The sequence below is a fragment of the Eutrigla gurnardus genome (genome assembly GCF_963514095.1).
Source record: "Eutrigla gurnardus genome assembly, chromosome: 18".
Lineage (NCBI taxonomy): Eukaryota > Metazoa > Chordata > Actinopteri > Perciformes > Triglidae > Eutrigla > Eutrigla gurnardus.
The window spans coordinates 12126222-12145844 of record NC_139929.1 but is presented as its reverse complement, the minus strand read 5'-3'; the positions used below and the strand labels follow the sequence as shown (position 1 = coordinate 12145844).

At 42.2% G+C, this 19623-nt stretch overlaps 1 protein-coding gene across 4 annotated transcripts in view; it reads left to right on the top strand.

Annotated features, from left to right (window-relative positions):
• phldb2b (pleckstrin homology-like domain, family B, member 2b) overlaps positions 1–19623 on the top strand; it is a 43002-nt gene that overhangs the window by 7354 nt on the left and 16025 nt on the right. For 3 of the 4 annotated variants that reach the window (XM_084034218.1, XM_084034219.1, XM_084034220.1), the window contains exons 2-9: positions 279–335; positions 498–621; positions 2360–2458; positions 3143–3226; positions 10365–10484; positions 12890–13074; positions 13417–14661; positions 18726–19106. In XM_084034218.1, the coding sequence (XP_083890344.1) occupies positions 279–335; positions 498–621; positions 2360–2458; positions 3143–3226; positions 10365–10484; positions 12890–13074; positions 13417–14661; positions 18726–19106 (2295 nt within the window). Of the gene's footprint in view, positions 1–278; positions 336–497; positions 622–2359; positions 2459–3142; positions 3227–5845; positions 5993–10364; positions 10485–12889; positions 13075–13416; positions 14662–18725; positions 19107–19623 lie in introns of those variants that run through there. The other variant, XM_084034221.1, reaches the window with a different exon arrangement.

Here is a 19623-nt window from a genome sequence, read left to right as displayed (position 1 = left end):
TTACATTTACAGTATCTATCTATCTATCTATCTATCTATCTATCTATCTATCTATCTATCTATCTATCTATCTATCTATCTATCTATCTATCTATCTATCTATCTATCTATCTATCTATCAAACTGTCTGTCTGTCTGTCTGTCTGTCTGTCTGTCTGTCTATAATGTACATTTGAATATAAAAACATGATTTGAAACAGACACATAAAATAATATAACGAATAAATGATAATGTGTGGTGTGAGCTGATTTCCCCTTCTGTCTCATCCATTCTGCAGGATTTTGAGATGATGTTCCAACCAGAGTCCGATCAGATGTCTCCAGTCGAACCCAAGGTGAGAGAATACACACACACACACACACACACACACACACACACACAAACACACTCACACACACAGAGTTTATTAAATGTATTAACAAATGATGGTCCAGTATTTCAGTGATAAATACATTTTGAGTCAAAATGACCTTTCTGCTCTGACTGATGCTCGTAGTCTCCACCTCTGGACCTGATTGACACGGGGAAAGGGCTGAAGGTCCAGACAGCCACTCCACATCTGGTGAGCCTGGGCAGTGGGAGGCTCAGTGTGGCAATCACCCTGCTGCCACTAAAAGAAGGTAACACACACTCCATGGGTTAGGATTACCAGGGCATACAGTAACCATTCCTCTTCCCAATTCCCTGCCAGCATCATGGAGTTTTTTAATGAATGTCATTTCTGAGTCAATCATGTAAATCTGTTACCTGTGGTGGAGCCCCCCTCATTGCCTTGTTTCCCTGCCTTTCAACGCTCTATTTCTCCCTCTTTTTGCCCTCCCCCCCGTCCACCCGCTTCATTTCCATGGTTACTGGAGAAGTGTGTGTGTGTGTGTGTGCGTGTGTGTGTGGTTGGGGGAGGCACAATAAAGTCAAGACAAGGAGCCAGCACTTCCTTCCACAGGGCTCCCTTGGACTGAAAACTCGTACTGAAACAAATTACTTCATCCGCGTCCCTGGTTATTTATTTTTATTGTCATTGGGGGTGTATTAAATTACCCTACTTACTGGTGAGGCCGCTGACTGAACCCACAGTCTCAACCATAACAAAATAAGGACAACACCACGCTAACAGACTGCAATCCAAACAGCAATAAAACAGAGAGGACTCACGCTGCACGGTTTAATGACAGTGTCAACTACAACAGAGAGAAAGCACTCGTTCCATTAAACTGAAAGAGTGGAAATACACAGTATTCATTAGAGGTTCAAAACAGTTCATGCATGGCACACACACACACACACACACACACACACACACACACACACACACACACACACACACACACAATGATTATTTATAGTGATTGCTCTGTCATCAGCCATTCAAAGGTGTCTTGCAAGCCTTCTCCCTTAATCTCTCTCTTGCTTTCTCTTTGTCTCTCTCTCGCTCTCTCTATCTCAAACACAAACACACACACACAAACATTTACGTTTATCGAATCAGAAAGGCAATGCTAGAACGTTTCCAAACACATGACAGCAAAGCGATGGGAGCAAAGATAAGGAAATCTACAACATGATATAACGAGAGACATGCTTGTAGGACTGATTATGATTATAATTATAATTCAATAGCCGGCAGACAGTAGATGGAATACTAATACAAACTGACATTAGATTACAGAATCATTTCGTGTCCTCAGATCGTACTGGCGACTCTCACATACACACACCACATGTCTTGTGTGGATTTCAAAGCTCTCATTATGTTCCTAATGCAGACAGACAGACACTCTCCTGTCCTCTCAGCCACGAGAACAGTTGAGGCGACCGCCTAAGTTATGGCAGTTGAAAAATGGTGATAGCTATGAAAAGGATTTATTCACTTTTTGAATGAATCTGTGGCCAGTAGACACATTATTACACATGTATGCAGAAGTGTGAACAAAATGTTTTACAATATTACACAGGGAATGGTATTAAAATGATGGGTAAGATAAAGTCAGCTGGGACATTTTATATATTTGTATTATTATGTTTCTTGCATAATTTCTACCACATTACCACCACCAGTTTCACAGTCCCCCAGCTCTGTGCCCCCTTCCATCATAGTGAGGAATGCCAACAATGTGAACAAGTCATTTGAGGAGAACTCAGGGTATTTCTTCTCCAAAAAACGTCGACTGAAGAAGAATAGCCAGTTTAAATTAATAACAATGAAATACCGTCTGAATGTATGTGTCACAGACCACCCTTTGAAGTTTTTATCTACTGGCGATGAGGTTTCCACAGAAACATGCAGATCTACATAATGACACTATCAAAACTATTATGTATCTTCCATAATTTGTATTTGTATGTTGCTTAATGTTCCAGGAGTGACCCGCATAGGCCGAGACGATGCTCCAATTCCTCAAGACATCACTATCCAGGGTCTGGGCATCGAGGCAGAGCATTGTCTCATCTTCAATGAAGGTTGATGTCAGTTCACTTTCCACCAAATGAATTCATAATATTGCCAGAGCTCTGAATGTAAATGTTCTCTTATCTTTCCGGAGTGGCAATTGTGTACTAAAATGTCTACCCAGTTTACATTATGTACATTGCTTGGTGTTGGGCAATGAGTCATTTAATTATGAGGCTTTCAGTTGAAAACAAATCTGCTAATGCAGCGAGTTAGTAATGAAGTAATACATGCAAGACTATTTTGCTTTGTTTAAAGATGGCCATTATAATAGATCTGCAACAGAATCTGTAAGAATTGCTATATTGCACTGGCAATCTCATTTATTTCAGGATAAATATAGGGTATAGTGAACCCTTTTAGGACATTTCTCAGCGTATTGTGTGAATGAAAGGCAATTATCACTGAAGAGTCAAGGAGAGGCCGAATGAGTGATTACACTCCTTATGTTTTCTTTTTCCTGTGTGATACGTCCTGTATAATTACTACGCTAAGCAGTCAGACCCAAGCCTTGACAAGACAGAAATAGCATGGCTTTTCGAGTATGTTATAATTAAAAATTGTCAGTGTAGTTAGGAGTCATCTTTCAACCGGGAAGAACCTGCGAGTAAGTGATGATGGAGACATTTTAGTTGCTTTACTTTAGACTGAAGCTATAACGATCTCCTATCTTCTCATCATTCCTTATAACACAGGAGGGGTCGTGACCCTGGACCCCTGTGGTCACCTCTGCAGTTTGGATGGAGTACAGGTCACTGTGCCCACACCCCTCACACAGGGTAAGACACACACACACACACACACACACACACACACACACACACACACACACACACACACACACACACACACAAACAAATAGTACAGCTCATACTTTCAGAGAGGGCCCATACACTCTGCATCAGGTGTTTTGCTTGTACAAAACCAACTCAACTCAACTTAACTTCATTTATAAAGCACTTTAAAAACAACAGGAGCTGAAACAAAGTGCTGTACATTAATAATAAAAAAAAAAAAACATAAACGTAAACGTGAAACAATGAAAACGATACAATGAAGACAATAAAACAAGACAAAAAGTCGCAAAGTCTTTTTTTTAATTGGCAGTGAAGGGGCCTGTCTAATGTGCAAAAACAAGGCACACACACATGCATGTTTGCCACCTACTGGTCAATAAAATAAGTGGAGTGAAAGTTGACTTAATTGCATGGAGTGTGCATACTTTTAGTATCTAATAACTCCTGTGTGTGTCTCGGTGTGTGTGTTTGAAAGTGTGGTTCGTTTGTGGTTTGGTTTAACTTGCATTCCTTTTAGTGTGTGTATGAGTCATATGGGCACAGTTAACATTGTGCTGACATTCTGTATTTAAACAGCATGGTGCTCTGCATGTTTGTGTGTGTGTGTGTGTATTTCACATAAATGTATAGGCCTCTGTGTGTGCGAGCATTTCCACGTGTTTGCGTATGTGTTTTGAGTGATGCAGTGCATGTGCGCGTACCTCTGGTTTGGTTTAATTCGCTGTGGTTTGGAACAGCGAGCTGCTGCAGTGAGTCACAGCTTCCAGCAACTGCAGAGCATACGCTGCACATCAAATTCTGTTCTGGGAGAATGCAGAAAAGTCATACACAAACGGAGAATCCTCCCAAATTCTAATGCGTTAATTTCTTATCTTTCTCTCCACCCCTGCCCACGTGTATGTGTCTGTTTTTTGTCTGCCAGTTTCTTGATCCGTTTATCTCTCGTCTGTCTCCCCTTTCTCTCATCTTCACTCTTGTGCCAAATTCCCTTCTCTATCTCAGTTGGAGAGTTGTCCTTGTTTTGCCCTGGCTTCCCTTTCTACATGTATCCATCATTTCGGTGTACTTTTCTCCCTTTCATTCTGTCCTGTGTGGCCCGGCCATTTTAAGTTAAATATTGACAGGCCTATTTATCTTCCCGCCGTGCCTGGCTGATTCAAATATTGACATCATCTTGGTGTGTCTACACACTCGGGGCTAAAGGGCATTGTGAAGTCACAGGGGTGGAGAGGAGGACTGAGAGAGACAAACGGGTTAAAGAAAGGCAAAAGGGCATGGTTGGGAAAATTATGGAGCAAGAGAGAGAACATCTTTCAGGAATATCCACTGGCCTCAAATGCTCTTGAGTTAGTCTAACCACACACACACACATTTACACATGCACACTGTGGAGCAGTCTGGAGATGATTAGCTATGTTTAGGAAGTGATCTGTTCTGTATTTGGGACTACAAAGCTTGACCTGGAATCACATCAGCTTCACTCCTAACTCACTGCAACAGGAAGTCACTTATGGTCATCCAGCAATAAGAGCAGCTTTCCAATGATGACAATATAATTCATCACAGAGCAATAACAACAGTGACAAACGGAGGAGCATATCTACAGGCTCTCTTCTTTCTAATGAATTCTAAACTATTTATGGGATGACTTTCATTAATGCAGGTCAGTTAAGTTTGGGTGTAAACACAATTTCCCAGCATTCACACTGGCCCGACGCAAACGCAAATCTAGCGACAGAACAAAACACAGTTGCTCTAATTAACACCTTAAACTCTCCTTTCTCTTTCTCTCTCTCTCACACACACACACGTCTGCAGACATGACAAAAGACAGAGTAGCTGTCAATGGATCGCTGTTGTGTTGAAAATGCATGCAGATAAACAAAGCATTTGAAAGAAGCAGTTGAAAAGACTACCATTGACTCAGGGTGGAAGGAAAAGGGGAAAAAAACAACTTATTTTCTTCTCATTGGCTTTACTCCTAACCAGAATCTTCTATTTTTTATATAGCCAGTCAGTCTGTCTGCCATACCAGTTAATCCCTTTCTCTGCTGTTGCTTAGTCTCAGAAGTCACATTAAAACGCTTCTTAGGTGAATTAGTTTGTCATTGCAATAGAATCAAGCCACCCGTTTAACGAGGTTTTTAAGTCTCAGAAGCCTCTCTGGTGTGGGTCTCAATATGCCAGCTGTTTTTAGGTTACACTGGTCCAAGGTATTTCAAAGAAAAGAAAGAAAATACTAGGTAGACAAAGAAAAGAGGAGGGGGCGTCCACCAAATACCTCACTGTCTAATAGAATACTACTATCCGGACCTACCAACTACTGATAGGGGTGACGGCGTTTTACGCTGTTAGTCTACATGTGGTTTTAATTACTCACGCTCGTGTTTTCTCTATTTTAATTACCCTTTTAAACAGCACACCTCCTATGTTGATATTTAATTTCCCGGCAGGGTTTAAAATCGTTTGCTCCCGTAAAGCCTGGAACTTTTACCCCTTGTTACCGCAAGTTGGTACAGTCCCGCACTCAGACTCTGTGATGGTAAATCAGTGAACTTTCTTCCACACACCGAGAAGACGGCCGAGGAGGGGTGTAGGAGAGAGGCGGTGAACAGCACAGGGACCGACAGCAGCGTAGATAACCTTTTGTTTTATATTTATTTATTTTCATGATAACTCAGTAGACGTTAAAAGGAAGGAAACAGTTGTTACTGCCGTGAAACGTGCTCACTGAATGGGACTCAAGAGGTTTGTAACGGATTGTTTTTTTTATTACGCTAGCTAATTGCCTGCTAACAAAAGTAACAAAGTCGCATTACATTTCCCCGGGCACTGTTTTGACGCAATGCTACAGCACTGCACCCTTTATCAGCTCGCCTAGCGTTACTTAAAACTCATATTCATCTCTCTCACCAACGTTATCTGTAGTTGAGTGTGTGATAAGCTCAAACTCTCTCAAACAGTGATGCAAAGGATGCCTGATTCACATTCACACCTGTATTCTTTACCGCCGTTAAACGTTTTTTTTGTGAACACAGCCTCTCGTGCTCTTTGAACAGGTTGGGCAATATGATTCCCATCAGTCGATACATAAATGAGCAGAGTGTGCTACTTGTACCAATGTGGATAAACAGCATTTGCTCATCAGCAGATATTGATTTTCCAGTTGAGTCCCATCTGTCACCAGAGATGCACATAGGGGAATTTATTTTATTTTTTACTTAATGCTATTTGCCTTTTTGCTTTTTCAAATTGGTATTCGAGTGTAATGCACATCTGGACATGTTGTTTGAGAATCAGTGCTGCTACCTGTGTGATCCAAGCCCCTGAGTGGTGAAAGTTAAAGTTGTTATTTGCAGTCAACAACCACAACCTGTTGGCTCTAGCCTATTGTCTGCACCATTTTGATGGCCCATAAATTATCTGGCAAGTTCACAGGCCGGTGTGATGTGAGTGCATGTGACAAAGAGAACAACTAGCCCAGGGCTGTGAGGACGGGCTCAGCGGTCCGGATACCTGACACCTGAAAGCAACACCTGCCTCATTGTCCTGGATTTTATTGTGTTCACAAGTCTTTTTTCTCCCTGCCTTGAAGACATTTTTGGGGGGGGTTTGAAAAACAATCTTGCATTAGAAACCAGATTAATAAGAACATCCTCTGTTATCAGCTTGCATGGTGTTTCTATTTACCTTTTTTCGGTTTAGTTCTGGTTGTTTAAAGTTTATACACCCATTGTTGTCCCCAAGCCTGCAACCTTCACTCAAGAGAAGTGGGGTGGATGGATGCATTGTTGCTCTGTGGATGAGATCAGATAGTGAGAAGATATCTCGTGTGTGTGTCTGTGTTTGTGTGTGTGTTTGTGTGACTGAAAAAGTATGGATGGGTGACTGAACTAATCTACACTGACTCCCCTGAGAAAGACCAGACTGTTTTTTTTATTGATGTTACTGCTTGGCCCTTGTTCCCTAGAGAGGGTTAATTTGTGGTTTTGAGGCCAATTTACACTCCCACTGGGACCGTATGCATGCATCTTTTCATGAATGAGTAAATTCAGCTTTAGTTCAGCACCATGTAGATTCAGTGAATCGTAGCGACATTTTGAAGGCAATCCGTTTTTCATATAATTCATACATTTTGATTAAACAAATGGGCTCCTTTTTTTCTGACTGCATTTGGAAATGTTTGGTTTATTACTTTAATCTCTTTTTGTGATTACTTTGCATGTCATACCTGACCAATTAGCAGGTAAGCACATGCTCGACATGGGATCCTTGCCATAGGTTTATTTTTCATTCTAGCCTAATGGTCTCAATTTGGCAATTCCTCCACTTATGTTAACCAAATAGAGAAACAGTTTTGAGTTTCCCCTTCCATAACATTGTGGTCAGAGTGTAGTTTGAGTCGCTCAGATCTACATGGAAACAAAAATTGGCTCCAGACTCCTACATCTGTGCCCTCAAAGGCTCTGAGGTCTGCCTTTGTAGATCCCTAAACTTTAAATTATCCTATAAATGTATGTACGGACTAATTTACAGTTTTCTTGACGTTGGAGAGGGTCTGTCCATATGCGTGTTGGGGGGAACATGCTTTGACGTGGGAGGCAATTTGCTAGTAAACAAGTGCATGAGATGAAACGTGTTTTGTTGTGGATTGGATGTCTTTGTGTGTGTGGAGGTAGAGGCGAGTTGTTTATGTGCAAGCTAATTTGGACAGCAGACGTCAATTTAGTTGCATGCAAGCAGTTAAGATTAGCATTTTTTTGATTGAACGTGGCGGATGCTGTGTGTCCACTTGTACTTGTGTCATGGATTTTAGGAACAAGGGTTAGTGAAAGGTTTTTCCCATGTGACAACCTCCGGTTCTCAATTTGAAGTGCCTTAAACTTGCATTTCCTCTGGTTGCAAAAAGAAATCTGGTTGCTTGGAAGTCTGAGAATATGACCCTATCTCTCACTTGATTTATTATCTTGGTAAACATTGTAAACATGAGTTTATGGTCTAAATCGCTAGTTTCAATTCTTCTACAATACATCACGATGTTCATTCAGTAAATCATGGTCCCATTTAGAGTAAAATAGACCATAAAGCAGGGTGTGCTTTGGGCGTAGCTAACCTGTGATTGTAAGGTCATTATTGCGGCTTCGCTTCCGCCACAACCGGTGCAATTAGCCTCTAAGATTACTTTAGCTATAAATTAAAAAATAAAAATAAGATTATGAACAGCTTCTCACCTGATGCAGTAAGGTTGCCACCTTGGGTGCCGCTCTGCAGTTTATGTTCATCAGATCTACCCGTCGCTCCTCCAAAATACCAAACTCGAGGCTTTAGAACCACAAGCCAATGTGTGACGTAATGATCTATGTCCATTTCTTATATACAGTCTATAGGTTTTCCTTTTGCAGTCATAATAATAATAAAAGTTTGTATCTGGAAAAACCACGAAGATATATACAATTTGAATTATCCGTTTTATTTGTATTTTTAAAATACTGTTTCTGAATTTCTGAAACTTCCTTTATTTATTTCTCTGTCTCTCTCTCTCTCTCACACTCACACACTCACACACACACACACACACACACACACACACACACTGCTAGTATTTGCTCATGCAGGAGAAGGAGAGGATTAGCTAGTAGGTGTTTGTTAGCTAAGAAGGACTGAGGGGAAATTAGATAGACAGGGGCTGTGAACAAATCATAGCAACACTTTACCCTCCACTTTAAAGGTGGCACATGGCGAAGCTATTTGAGGGTAGGAAATTAGATTTTTACAAGGGCTGACTGCGTGCAAAGTATGTGTTTGTTTATTGGTGTGTGTGTGTGTGTTTGCTCTGCTAAATACTGAGAGTTACTGTGATTCATTAGGCAGACACTGTTAAGAGACATGTTTCCACACACACAGATACACAGAATATTTTGAAGACATAGACACATTACTTGTGTCTGGCAATGAGAAACACATATTATTAGACCTTGCTCACACTTCCTGGTGACAGGCACGCGCGTGTTTTTCTCTCCTTTTAATCACAAGACACACATCTTTTGATCCCTCTGTCATGATGCCACTGCTTCACGGTTATCGCCCAAACCTGCAAGATTGTGTTTACATGAGTCATGTATTTGAGGAGTTCACAGTCCAGCTGTGTAGACTAAACATCTCTTACACTGTTGTCATGAGTGTGGAGTTTCAGCTCCGCCTCCCCACAGCACCCTGCTAAGAATTTACAGCTTTGAAGGCAAAACAATCTGCTAAGGCAACGTCTAGACCCAGCTGAACTATTATTTCCAAATTGGCTATTAGCATGAATTTTCAGTGTAGATGTCTGTGAAACTGGTCATGAGGTTGAGAGTGAGAAAGAACAGAGAGAGAAAGAGATGAGAATGAGAGAAGGGAAAAGTAGGAAAAACAACTGACATTTTTCCATTCAGTCTTTTTCCATTCACCCTCTTCCTATCCCCCCCTCTTGCCTCAGTGGCTGAGTCTGACTTCAGGTCCAAAGAATCTGATGTAACTGTAATGGAGCTATTAAGGTGGTGCTTTTTTAGCCCTTTACACACATGCTCACATTGTGGGGGTTTACTGTAATCCGTATCTGAACCGTCCACCCTCAGGGGAGATTGCATGTGCGGAGAACACAGCCAGGCTTGTGATTTTCTCTCCTCCTTTTGCTTTCAACTCGTCTTTGCATCGGTGTAGTCTTTTCAGTCGTTACTCTTTTGCTATATTCCTAATCTTCCTGCGTAAGATCTTTTGTGTGTGTGTCAGCACTGCTGTCTCTCTCCCTTCCCTTCTGAGGTATTTGGACAGCTGTGACTGTCTGTGTGTATTACAGAGGTTACGACCCTGACATCTTGTTTAATACCTGGCCCTCTCAGCCTAATTGATGGCCAGAGCAAACACTGTGGTCTGGAATGGCTGACTGTGCACGAGAGTGCAAGTGTGTTTCTGGCTGAGGTTCATACCCTATTTGAAGCTTACCACTCCCTCCTCACACATACTGTAGTGGGCGATGTATTCCTTATGTCACTCTGGTCTTGTTTGTTTTGTGCTCTGCAAGATGCTGTGTTTCTGGCGTGTATGCCACTAGAACAAAAAGTCTGTATATTTTTCTCTCCAGGTTATTCCCTGTGTCTGGGTAAATCCTATTTGTTCCGGTTCAACCATCCTGAGGAGGCAAGCAGAATGAAGAGCATGCTTCCACAAAAGAGCCCCGTGTCAGCTTTAGCCTACAATACAGGTACACACACACACACACACACACACACACACACACACACACACACACACACACACACACACACACACACACAAAGGGGGCCTAAAACCCTTCTCTGACCCCATGACCTGCACTTGATCCCTTTACTTTTTTCTCCTTTCTGTCTTTGTTCTTCCACATCACCATCTCCTCTTCCATCTCCCTCCCTCCCTCCTCTATCCCCATGCTCATCTATTACATCTGCTTTTCACCTATTCTCTACTTTAAGGTCTTGATCAGCTTATTCTCCTCGTGTAACATCTGTCCCCATAAATATCTTTGATCCTATGCCCTCAGAGGGATCTCTGGTGTGTGTGTGTGTGTGTGTGTGTGTGTGTGTGTGTGTGTGTGTGTGTGTGTGTGTGTGTGTGTGTGTGTGTGTGTGTGTGTGTGTGTGTGTGTGTGTGTGTGTGTGTGTGTGTGTGTGTGTGTGTGTGTGTGTGTGTGTGTGTGTGTGTGTGTGTGTGTGTGTGTGTGTGTGTGTGTGTGTGTGTGTGTGTGTGTGTGTGTGTGTGTGTGTGTGTGTGTGGAATTTATTTGAGCCCTCTCGTATGTCTTTCCTAAACATTCACTGTCACACACAAATTCAAAGCATATTGGAATGTTATCGTCATCTGGTGCCCCTCCATTTTCCATGGTGATACAGCTGGACTCTGCTGCTGTCTCCTTGCTGATTGATCGGGGGGTGTGTGTCTCTGTGTGTGTGTGTGTGTGTGTGTGTCTCTCTGTGTGTGTGTCATAATCAGTGGAATTCTTGCTCTTTAAACTCCTAGATTCAAGGAATGCACTCCTCCTCTCTCCCCTGTTTCTCTGATGTTTTTGTAGAAATGACTCTCTCACACACATTCACATACACACATTGACAACTTGTTATTCCAGGCAGCCAATATCTTGACCTTTATCCTCGAGATTGCCAAGACACACACTCTGAGACATGAATTTAAAGTGAAGACTCGACAGAATTAAAAGAGATCCGCACACAACCATTTTGTTAGATATCTCTTTGATCCAGCACCCATCCGAGCAGAGGCTGGATGTGAGTGAGTTTTTTGTCCTCAAGTGAAGCCTCCCAAAGAAAGCAAAACAAGCTGGGCATAGAAGAGAATAGTCACGATAGAAGGGAGTTGATGCACGCCAGGCCTCCAGTATGAATCTGCCCATCTATGGACACAAACACCCTGCATATGCGTGTCTGTGCGCGTGTGTGTTTCTAGATCCTATGATGTCTTTCATTTTCTGCCCCATTTCTCTCCACCATGTAAGGGTTGACATTTTCTCACACTGGCTTTTATTTAGCTATGACGCACACTTGAGGTAACATCAGTTTCTCTAACAATACAACTCAACTAAGCAGTAGTGTTTAAAATGCCCACCTATGCTTAAATTCCTCAACGCATATGTACGCTCCTAGCATATGCACATATGGGAAGTACATGTGTGTGTTCCCCTCAGGAGGAGCCATAGTTGTCAGTTGTAGGAAAGCGGTTTTTGAGTGTTTGTGGGTGTGTGTGAGACAGTTTAACACTGGGTGGTCTAAGTTTGAACATTATAATGGCTCCTTTTCCACATAAAGCCACAGATGAATTAAAAACACTAGGCTGGTTTCTCACACATTACCCTCTTTCTAGTGTTTTCCTGTGTTTTGATGTCCGTATAATATATGGGGATAATATATGGAAATAGTGTTATTTATCAAAGAATACTGCTGCTGACCTCAGCAATATTTTTGCAAAGTAAAAAATGTGTGTTGCCTGATTTGTTTTAGTTTTCACTTCCTTCCTGCTAAATCTTACTGACTCAGTTGCGGTTTGGAAAAAGACCCCTCACTACTGAAGCTGCTTTAAATAAAAGGCTTTAGGAAGGGTGAGGGGCCTCTTGAGGGTATTCCAAAATATTTTGTGGTCTTTTTGATTTCACCAGATCCTTCTCTAAGGAACTGAAGTTGAGATAGAGTTAAAATGTTGTTTGTTTTGGATCTAATGGATGGCTTTGCGAAGGCGTGTGCGTGCGTGCGTGCGTGTTCTTTTATTCTGAGTAAATTACTGCCAGTTGTAGATTGTTTGGGTTGGATTTGTTCTGACATGGGCCTCATCTATGAATAGCTGCTGCTTCAGGTACATACATAGCTTCTCTCTCTTTCTTTCTGTTTTCTCCCATCATTTAGGACTCTGTCTCTCCCTTTTTCCTTCTTTCATGCTTATCCCCGCCATACCCCTTTCTCTTGTTTTCTTTCTCTTTGAACACACTTTCCCTCCATAATCCTCTCTGGTTCCCCATTCATATGTATCTTTTATATATTTTAATACTCATGGATATTCACTTGTATTTGTGTATTCCAATGTTATCCATTTCATTCCTTTTCCATTTGATCTCTTTCCCACTTCCAGACTACCTTAAGTTTAGCAGTGACTATAGCCATGCAGTGGTGGGCGGCACCAGCAGTGCTAGGGGCATGCGATCAGCCTCTGAGCTTCGAGACTTGATGGACACCCTGCAACGCAAGAAGACTGCCCTGGAGAACAGCCTGAGAGCCAACGGGAATGTGAACCCCTCCTACTTCAGCGTAACGCAGGTCAGCCATCACCTCAGGATTAATTATTCTGCTTTCTACGTCATGCTCCAACAGGGCTTGTAGGTGTACTGCATGTTGGTTTTGGGATAAACAGGGGTAACCAGGATTTACTTATTATCTGCAAGACCAAACGTGGGTAGCCATGGCTTACGTATTATCCTGGGCTATACTATCGTAATCAACTGGCAACACAAGATTTGTAAAGCTTTAGTGAAAGTAGAGGTCTATTTATATAGTAATGCCTCACCGTCATCGTCACTTCATGTACATCTGTCCTATTTCGTATGCATTAGATAGTATGATTAAGTAAGTAATATATTTTTTTCCCATTCTATCTCTCAGTCTCCCCCCACCACACCTATCACAAGTCCTACCACATCCTCATCAGCCTACCAGGAGCAGGCACGGCGGTTCTATGGCTCAGATCGTGCTACCATGTCTTTGAAATCTGCTCCCCCCCTTTCCCCTGGACGACGATCCGACTCTTCTTCTTCTATGACCTCCCGTACCTCGGTCAGTCGCAACCAGGACAACTTCGGCATTAGTGATAGCCGGCGGCTGCAAAACCCAAGCTCCTCCTCTTTACTTTCCACATGGAACGGCGGAGGCTCCTCAACTTCTGTTGATGGTAGTAATAGCTACCTCCTCTCTCTTCCTCCCCCCTCTTCCTCGTCCCGCACTCCATCAACAGGAGGTGCTGCCAGCATGCCGTCAAGCCCGCGTCTTGGCCGCCGCAGCCATGGCAACCAAGAGCCACTGCCCAGTAGTAGGACCAGGAAATACTCAGCAGGCTCGCTAAGTGGGATGATGGGAGGAGGGCACAGTCGCTCGCTGCCACGCCTCTGCCCCTCCCAGTCTCCCCGTGACAACAACAACGGAGTGCTGACCTTGTCAACGCTGCCCCCACGGCGATCCGATGGTGCAGCCAGTTACAAAGTTAGCAAAGACTATTACAACAACAGCCAGAACGCCAGTCCTGACCTCAACCACAACTCTAGTAACTCCAGCCAGCTTTCCTACAACAGGAATAAAATCCAGACCACAAATCAGGGAGAAAGTGTTGTGTCTATCTCCCTCTCCTCCCCTAAGAACTTGCCCTCCACTACCGCCTCTATCACATCTGTCACAACCGCCCCACCTGATGTGACCATCCCCTCCAGGACAGGGGGCTCTTCTTCTCCTCGTGTGGCTAAAAAACTCAGCCTGACTTCCACTAGCTCTGTGGGCTCCATCAGCTCTACAAGTTCCAGCCCTCCAGAAATGGAACGGCTGGCAAGCCGTGGAGTCTGCCCAGGAGTGGGCCTGTCTTTGGGGGAGAGGGCGAGGTGTGGGGTAGGCCTTGAGCTCACTAGTACCCTGGGGCTTGGGTTTGGAGAGAGGAGATCTTCATTTGGGAAGGCAGGGCTGGAACCTGGGATAGGACTGGGTGAGAGGAGGCAGTCATTTGGAAAGGCAGGAGTGACCCCACCAGGTGGTTTCAGGGAAAGAAGGGGGAGTATCAGCTCATTGAGTGGGAAGGAGGAGCTGACTGACTACCACCAGCACCAAAAAGAGGAGAGACTGCGTGAGCAGGAGGTGGAGAGACTGGTGAGTTTGAGTGTGGCTTTCTTTGTTTGAACAGGTGACATCAAATTTCCCTCATGTCCCCAGCTTCTGCCAGTTCAAATTAGGGCAACATGTCATTTGGATCAAATGACAACTGCACATAATATAGGTATAACCTGTGATACAGACCACAAGTAATATGTAAATTAGCTAAAAGGCAAATGTGTCAACTTTTTATGTGGATGTCTAATCAGTGCTGATGGTAAATATAGTCCACCAAAGAAAGAAACGTGTGCTATATTGACTGAGAAAGCTGCTCTCCTGCTACATTTACCAGGATGCATTGCGTGTGATGAACAAAATACACTCTCAAAACATCAATGCAGGAAACATTCTTACACCTAAATCGAAAAATGCAACAGTACATCTTCTGAATTCAGGTTTCTCTTTTACAACGCATTAAGACAGTCTTAATTGCCTTGTTTACTCGTCATAAAAACAACACTTCATTCAATAATACATTTGTATTCACTGAGGAAGATGTGAAAATATGTCCACTCCTGTATCGCTGTATCTCTCTGCTGTGTTGATGTCCACTGCTGCAGCTCGTTGGTGGCTTCCACTCCTTCAGAGACATACAGATATATGCTCAAATTGATTGTCTTTCCAGTTTATCTCTCCAGCACACCTCTGTCCCAGTGAGGAGGAGAACTTTCATGCATAGAAACACAAATACGCATTGCTCTCTCGGGGTTGTCGTCGGCAACCGCATCCAAGAGAAATTGCCCGGACTTACTTCATTACATCAGAATTATTCTATTTCTGTTGGCATTGGAGGGCAATTTGAGCAAAGGCACCACTAGTCGGTGTTTGCCCTTGCTGCAGCCTCCAGTGGTCCCTCACTGGCTGTGTATGGCTGAATATCAGAGTCTGAGTCTCTGTGTCTGTCTCTGCACTTGTATTTTGCAAACGTAACACAAGCAATGAGAAAAGACGTTTTTGAGTGGCATTGCAACCCACTCTGTATTCCTTCTGTATACCAAGTATAACACTGTCACAGCACTGGTGTACGGAAGAACAACCGATTTAGTAGCTGTGCTTCAGAGACCAACGGCAGGTGTTTTTTACACTATATACCTAACTTGGATAGGTTGAGATATGGTTGAAAATCAGTTTCCTTTTTAAGCTTACAGACTTACAGACATGTGAACAGTTTGTTGCTGTTAAGGTCACTGAAAGAAGATGTCGAGTTTAAATTTGAAGTGGAAGGTTGCCATTGTTTTGCATACACATGCAATCCTTCAAAGGCCACAAAAAATGGAATGCTTTTAAGAAAATGCACCCATTCGCTCCAACCTCCTTCTCATCCCCTCAACTCTCCCAGGGAGCTTAAAACACACACACACACACACACACACACACACACACACACACACACACACACACACACACACACACACACACACACACACACACACACACACACACACACAGAGAGTGAGGTTCACCACTCCACAGATGCCTCTGGGGGTTAGCCCGTACTAACGGGACTATTCTTAACCCCGTGCATGGATGGATGGTGTGTGTGTGTGTGGTGCGTGTTTACAGTATGTCAGTCATCTGGAGGTCCACCCAGTGTGGTTCAGAACACATCAGTTAGATGTGGGCAAGAGAAACCAAAAAGATTAGAGAGCAGAGTTGTAGTGTAGCAGGTGGATAAACACACAAACGCTCACTTTATGATGACAACTGGACTCATAATCCTGCTCTCTCTCTCTTTCACATATTCGCCATATTCTGCTGAATGAACTGGTGTCCCATCTTGTGAGATTTCGTTTTTTGGATGCTGTAGAAACCGAACTGTGCTTCTCTCTGGTTTTAACTGTTACAGTTTGCAAGATAGAACTTTTATTTAGTTGCATTTGATGTGGTTTGATTTACAGCATCATTTGTTTTTAGTTTGTGTCCCAATGTAAAGGATAGAAGCCTCCTGTTAGACATGTTAAATTATGCATTCAAATTGTCATAATGAATACATTATACATTTTTTAATAATACATTTTAAATTATTAAATTATATTATTAAAAAAAGTATAGCAATATCAATTAACTGCTTTTAGCAGTTCAGATCAGATACATTAAAAGAAGCCAATGGCATCTCTCAGTCAAAGGAAATAATTGTCTTAACATCTTCTGCCCTCTAGTGGTGGTACAGGAAACCTGCATTCTTTCCATGCTGTGATGTTATTTGATTGTGCTCATAAATGGATATTTGGGGATGTAACCACCAACCAAAGGGAAAGTAACACAAATATAGCGTGATAACTTGTTAGGTCATTTTGGATGTACGTCTTGGATGCATTTGGTAAATGTTGTGAAGTTAATTGTCATCCATCCATATGTATTTGTCTTATTAGTAATTTGGAATTTATAGAGAGAGCAGAACTGTGATGGCTGCTACTACCAAGATAACACCTGAAGGTGATCATAGATCTTTCTCTCTGTCTGTCTCTCTAGTTGGCAGTTGATTACTATAAGATGTTCACGAAGGCTTGTGTCCATTAGAATAGAACAAGGGGACAAACTGGCACAGGGATGTTTTGCCTCATCTCCTGGTTCACACTATAAATGTTTGTTTGTGTGCATTCACACACATACAAAAGGTAATTCCATTAGATCATTTTTACAATGATTCATTATTGAGATCATTTATTTTGATTTGAACAAAGTGCCTATTTGTATTTCATTTCTAAAGTAATGGTTTATATGATGAGCAATATAATATATGTAGTGTTTTTCCTAAATACAATTTCTCTCTTCAAGCCTTCTAATGAGATTGTGTTTTATAGTTCAACCTTACCTGGTTCAGGTTTAGAGCACAATCCCCTGGTTCTGTTTAGCGGCAGTATAGAAACATTCCTGTGTTTGAAGTCATGGTATGTTCCCATGCACACTTCCAATCATAGTTGACAGCTGTCCACCTTCTCATTAGCTCTCTCTCTCTCTCTCTCTCTCTCTCTCTCTCTCTCTCTCTCTCTCTCTCTCTCTCTCTCTCTCTCTCTCTCTCTCTCTCTCTCTCACACACTTCTCTTCCATGTTCTTTCTTTTTCCTCCCTCTTTCCACCTCCTAATATTACTTACATAGGCTTCCTGTGTGGCTGGTGTATTAATCCCTCCAGAGAAGCTACTGCTGGACCTGGGGGGGGAGTATTTTGACTCCCTCCAGCCTCCGTATGTAGCTCCCCATATAGCTGTATTCAGGCAGGCAGAACTGTGGAAAGGGGAAATCTTGCTCCAGGGTTTCCCAACAAGAGGAAACATTATTTCTAAACTGCACAAATTATATACTAAATGTAAATTACAAACAAAACAGGGTGGTACTGAGTGTGTTTTGGACTATACAAGGATATTTTAACGAGAGGGATTCACTTCTGCAATGCTTCCCCAGGTAACTTGAGCACTGGAAACTTGATTTTATGATGGAAAGAAATAATACCAGCGGAGCTGTTGACTTCATTTTAACACATTTTAAAACACGTATGCATGTATATCAAGAAATAAAATTTCAGAATCAGTATGAAAAAGTTCAGAATGTGTAATTTACAGGTTTTGAAAAGTTAGAATGTAATAATAGAAATTGAATTTAAATTTAGTAAGTTAGCTTGTCTGAAATAAGGTATGCTCTTTTTTTCGTCTTTGGCCTAGCTCTTGGCTTAACTAAAATGTGTTGTTTTATAAAATAGGGTTATATTGTATTTGTCTTGCATGCCAACACTCTATGCTGTATCTAAGCAGTGGCTTGGTTTTTCTACTCAAATCTACCAGTTCTAATCAGCTCAAAAATGTGTAATAACAGACAGACTATGAATGTATGTACAAGTTGCTGAAACTGAAATAAAAGCTAAGTTTAAAAAAAATAGTAGCTACCACAAGGTTTTATCCCATAAACTGATAACAAAAAAACTTGAATTTAATTCTCTAATAGCTACACCTTTTAAATAAACTACCTCTCAACATCGTAAAGAACAATTATAACGAGTTGACAGGATACATTTGCTACTGTAACTCATGCACTATGTGTGTATCTTTGTGTGTGCTCATCTCAGGAGCGACAGAGGCTGGAGACCATCTTGTCCCTGTGTTCGGAGCTGGGCCGGTCTGAGAGAGATGGAGGTGACACAGCTATAAGTCCCACTTCAGCTGTGTCGGATCTCCAGAAGATCAACCAGGAGCTTGAGAAGCTTCAACTGAATGACGACGACGATGACGACGCACCATCTGTCTTTTCGGACTCTTCAGCTGTTAATGGAACCACGGGGAATGGACACATGGCCTCCCCTGGATTGGAGAACGGTTACTACGACGATGATCTACTGGTACGACAGAGGCGCAGCAGCGGTCCCCGAGACAACAGGGCAGAATCACCTGCTGTCAGCCTTCGAAGCTTTGCCCCCTCACCTTCTCCACGTTCACAGAGGACCAGTGAGGTAAAAGTTATTTATTTGTGCACATTTACAGCACTCCCACTAATATCATATCAACATGTTGAACACGGGACTGATGATCTGGTATATTCAGACGCAATAGTCACTTTACCATTTTAAAATAGACAAATATGTATAAAACATCCATTTTTTTGTTGTTGGTCTATTTAACGTCTTAAGTGATTGTGTTAATTTCAACAGACCACCTGTCTCATTAAACAGAAACATAGCAGCAAGCTCTGTGAAGAAGAGCTGCACTATGTAGCTATAAACAGCTCATTCTAAGATAATCATCACACAATAAATCTTATTTTCAGGTGATTATACACTAAAGAAACATACTTTCTAATGTTATATTCTAATTGTATCAATAGATCCCCCTACACTCTTTCAGGGGCCGTGGTAATGAGCAAGAGAGAGAGTGTTTAAGTTGGTGAATGAAATAGAGATAACTTAGATTGACTGATGTTGATCTAGTTGTGACATTCTGTGATTAAGCAGTAATGCATATGGATCTACA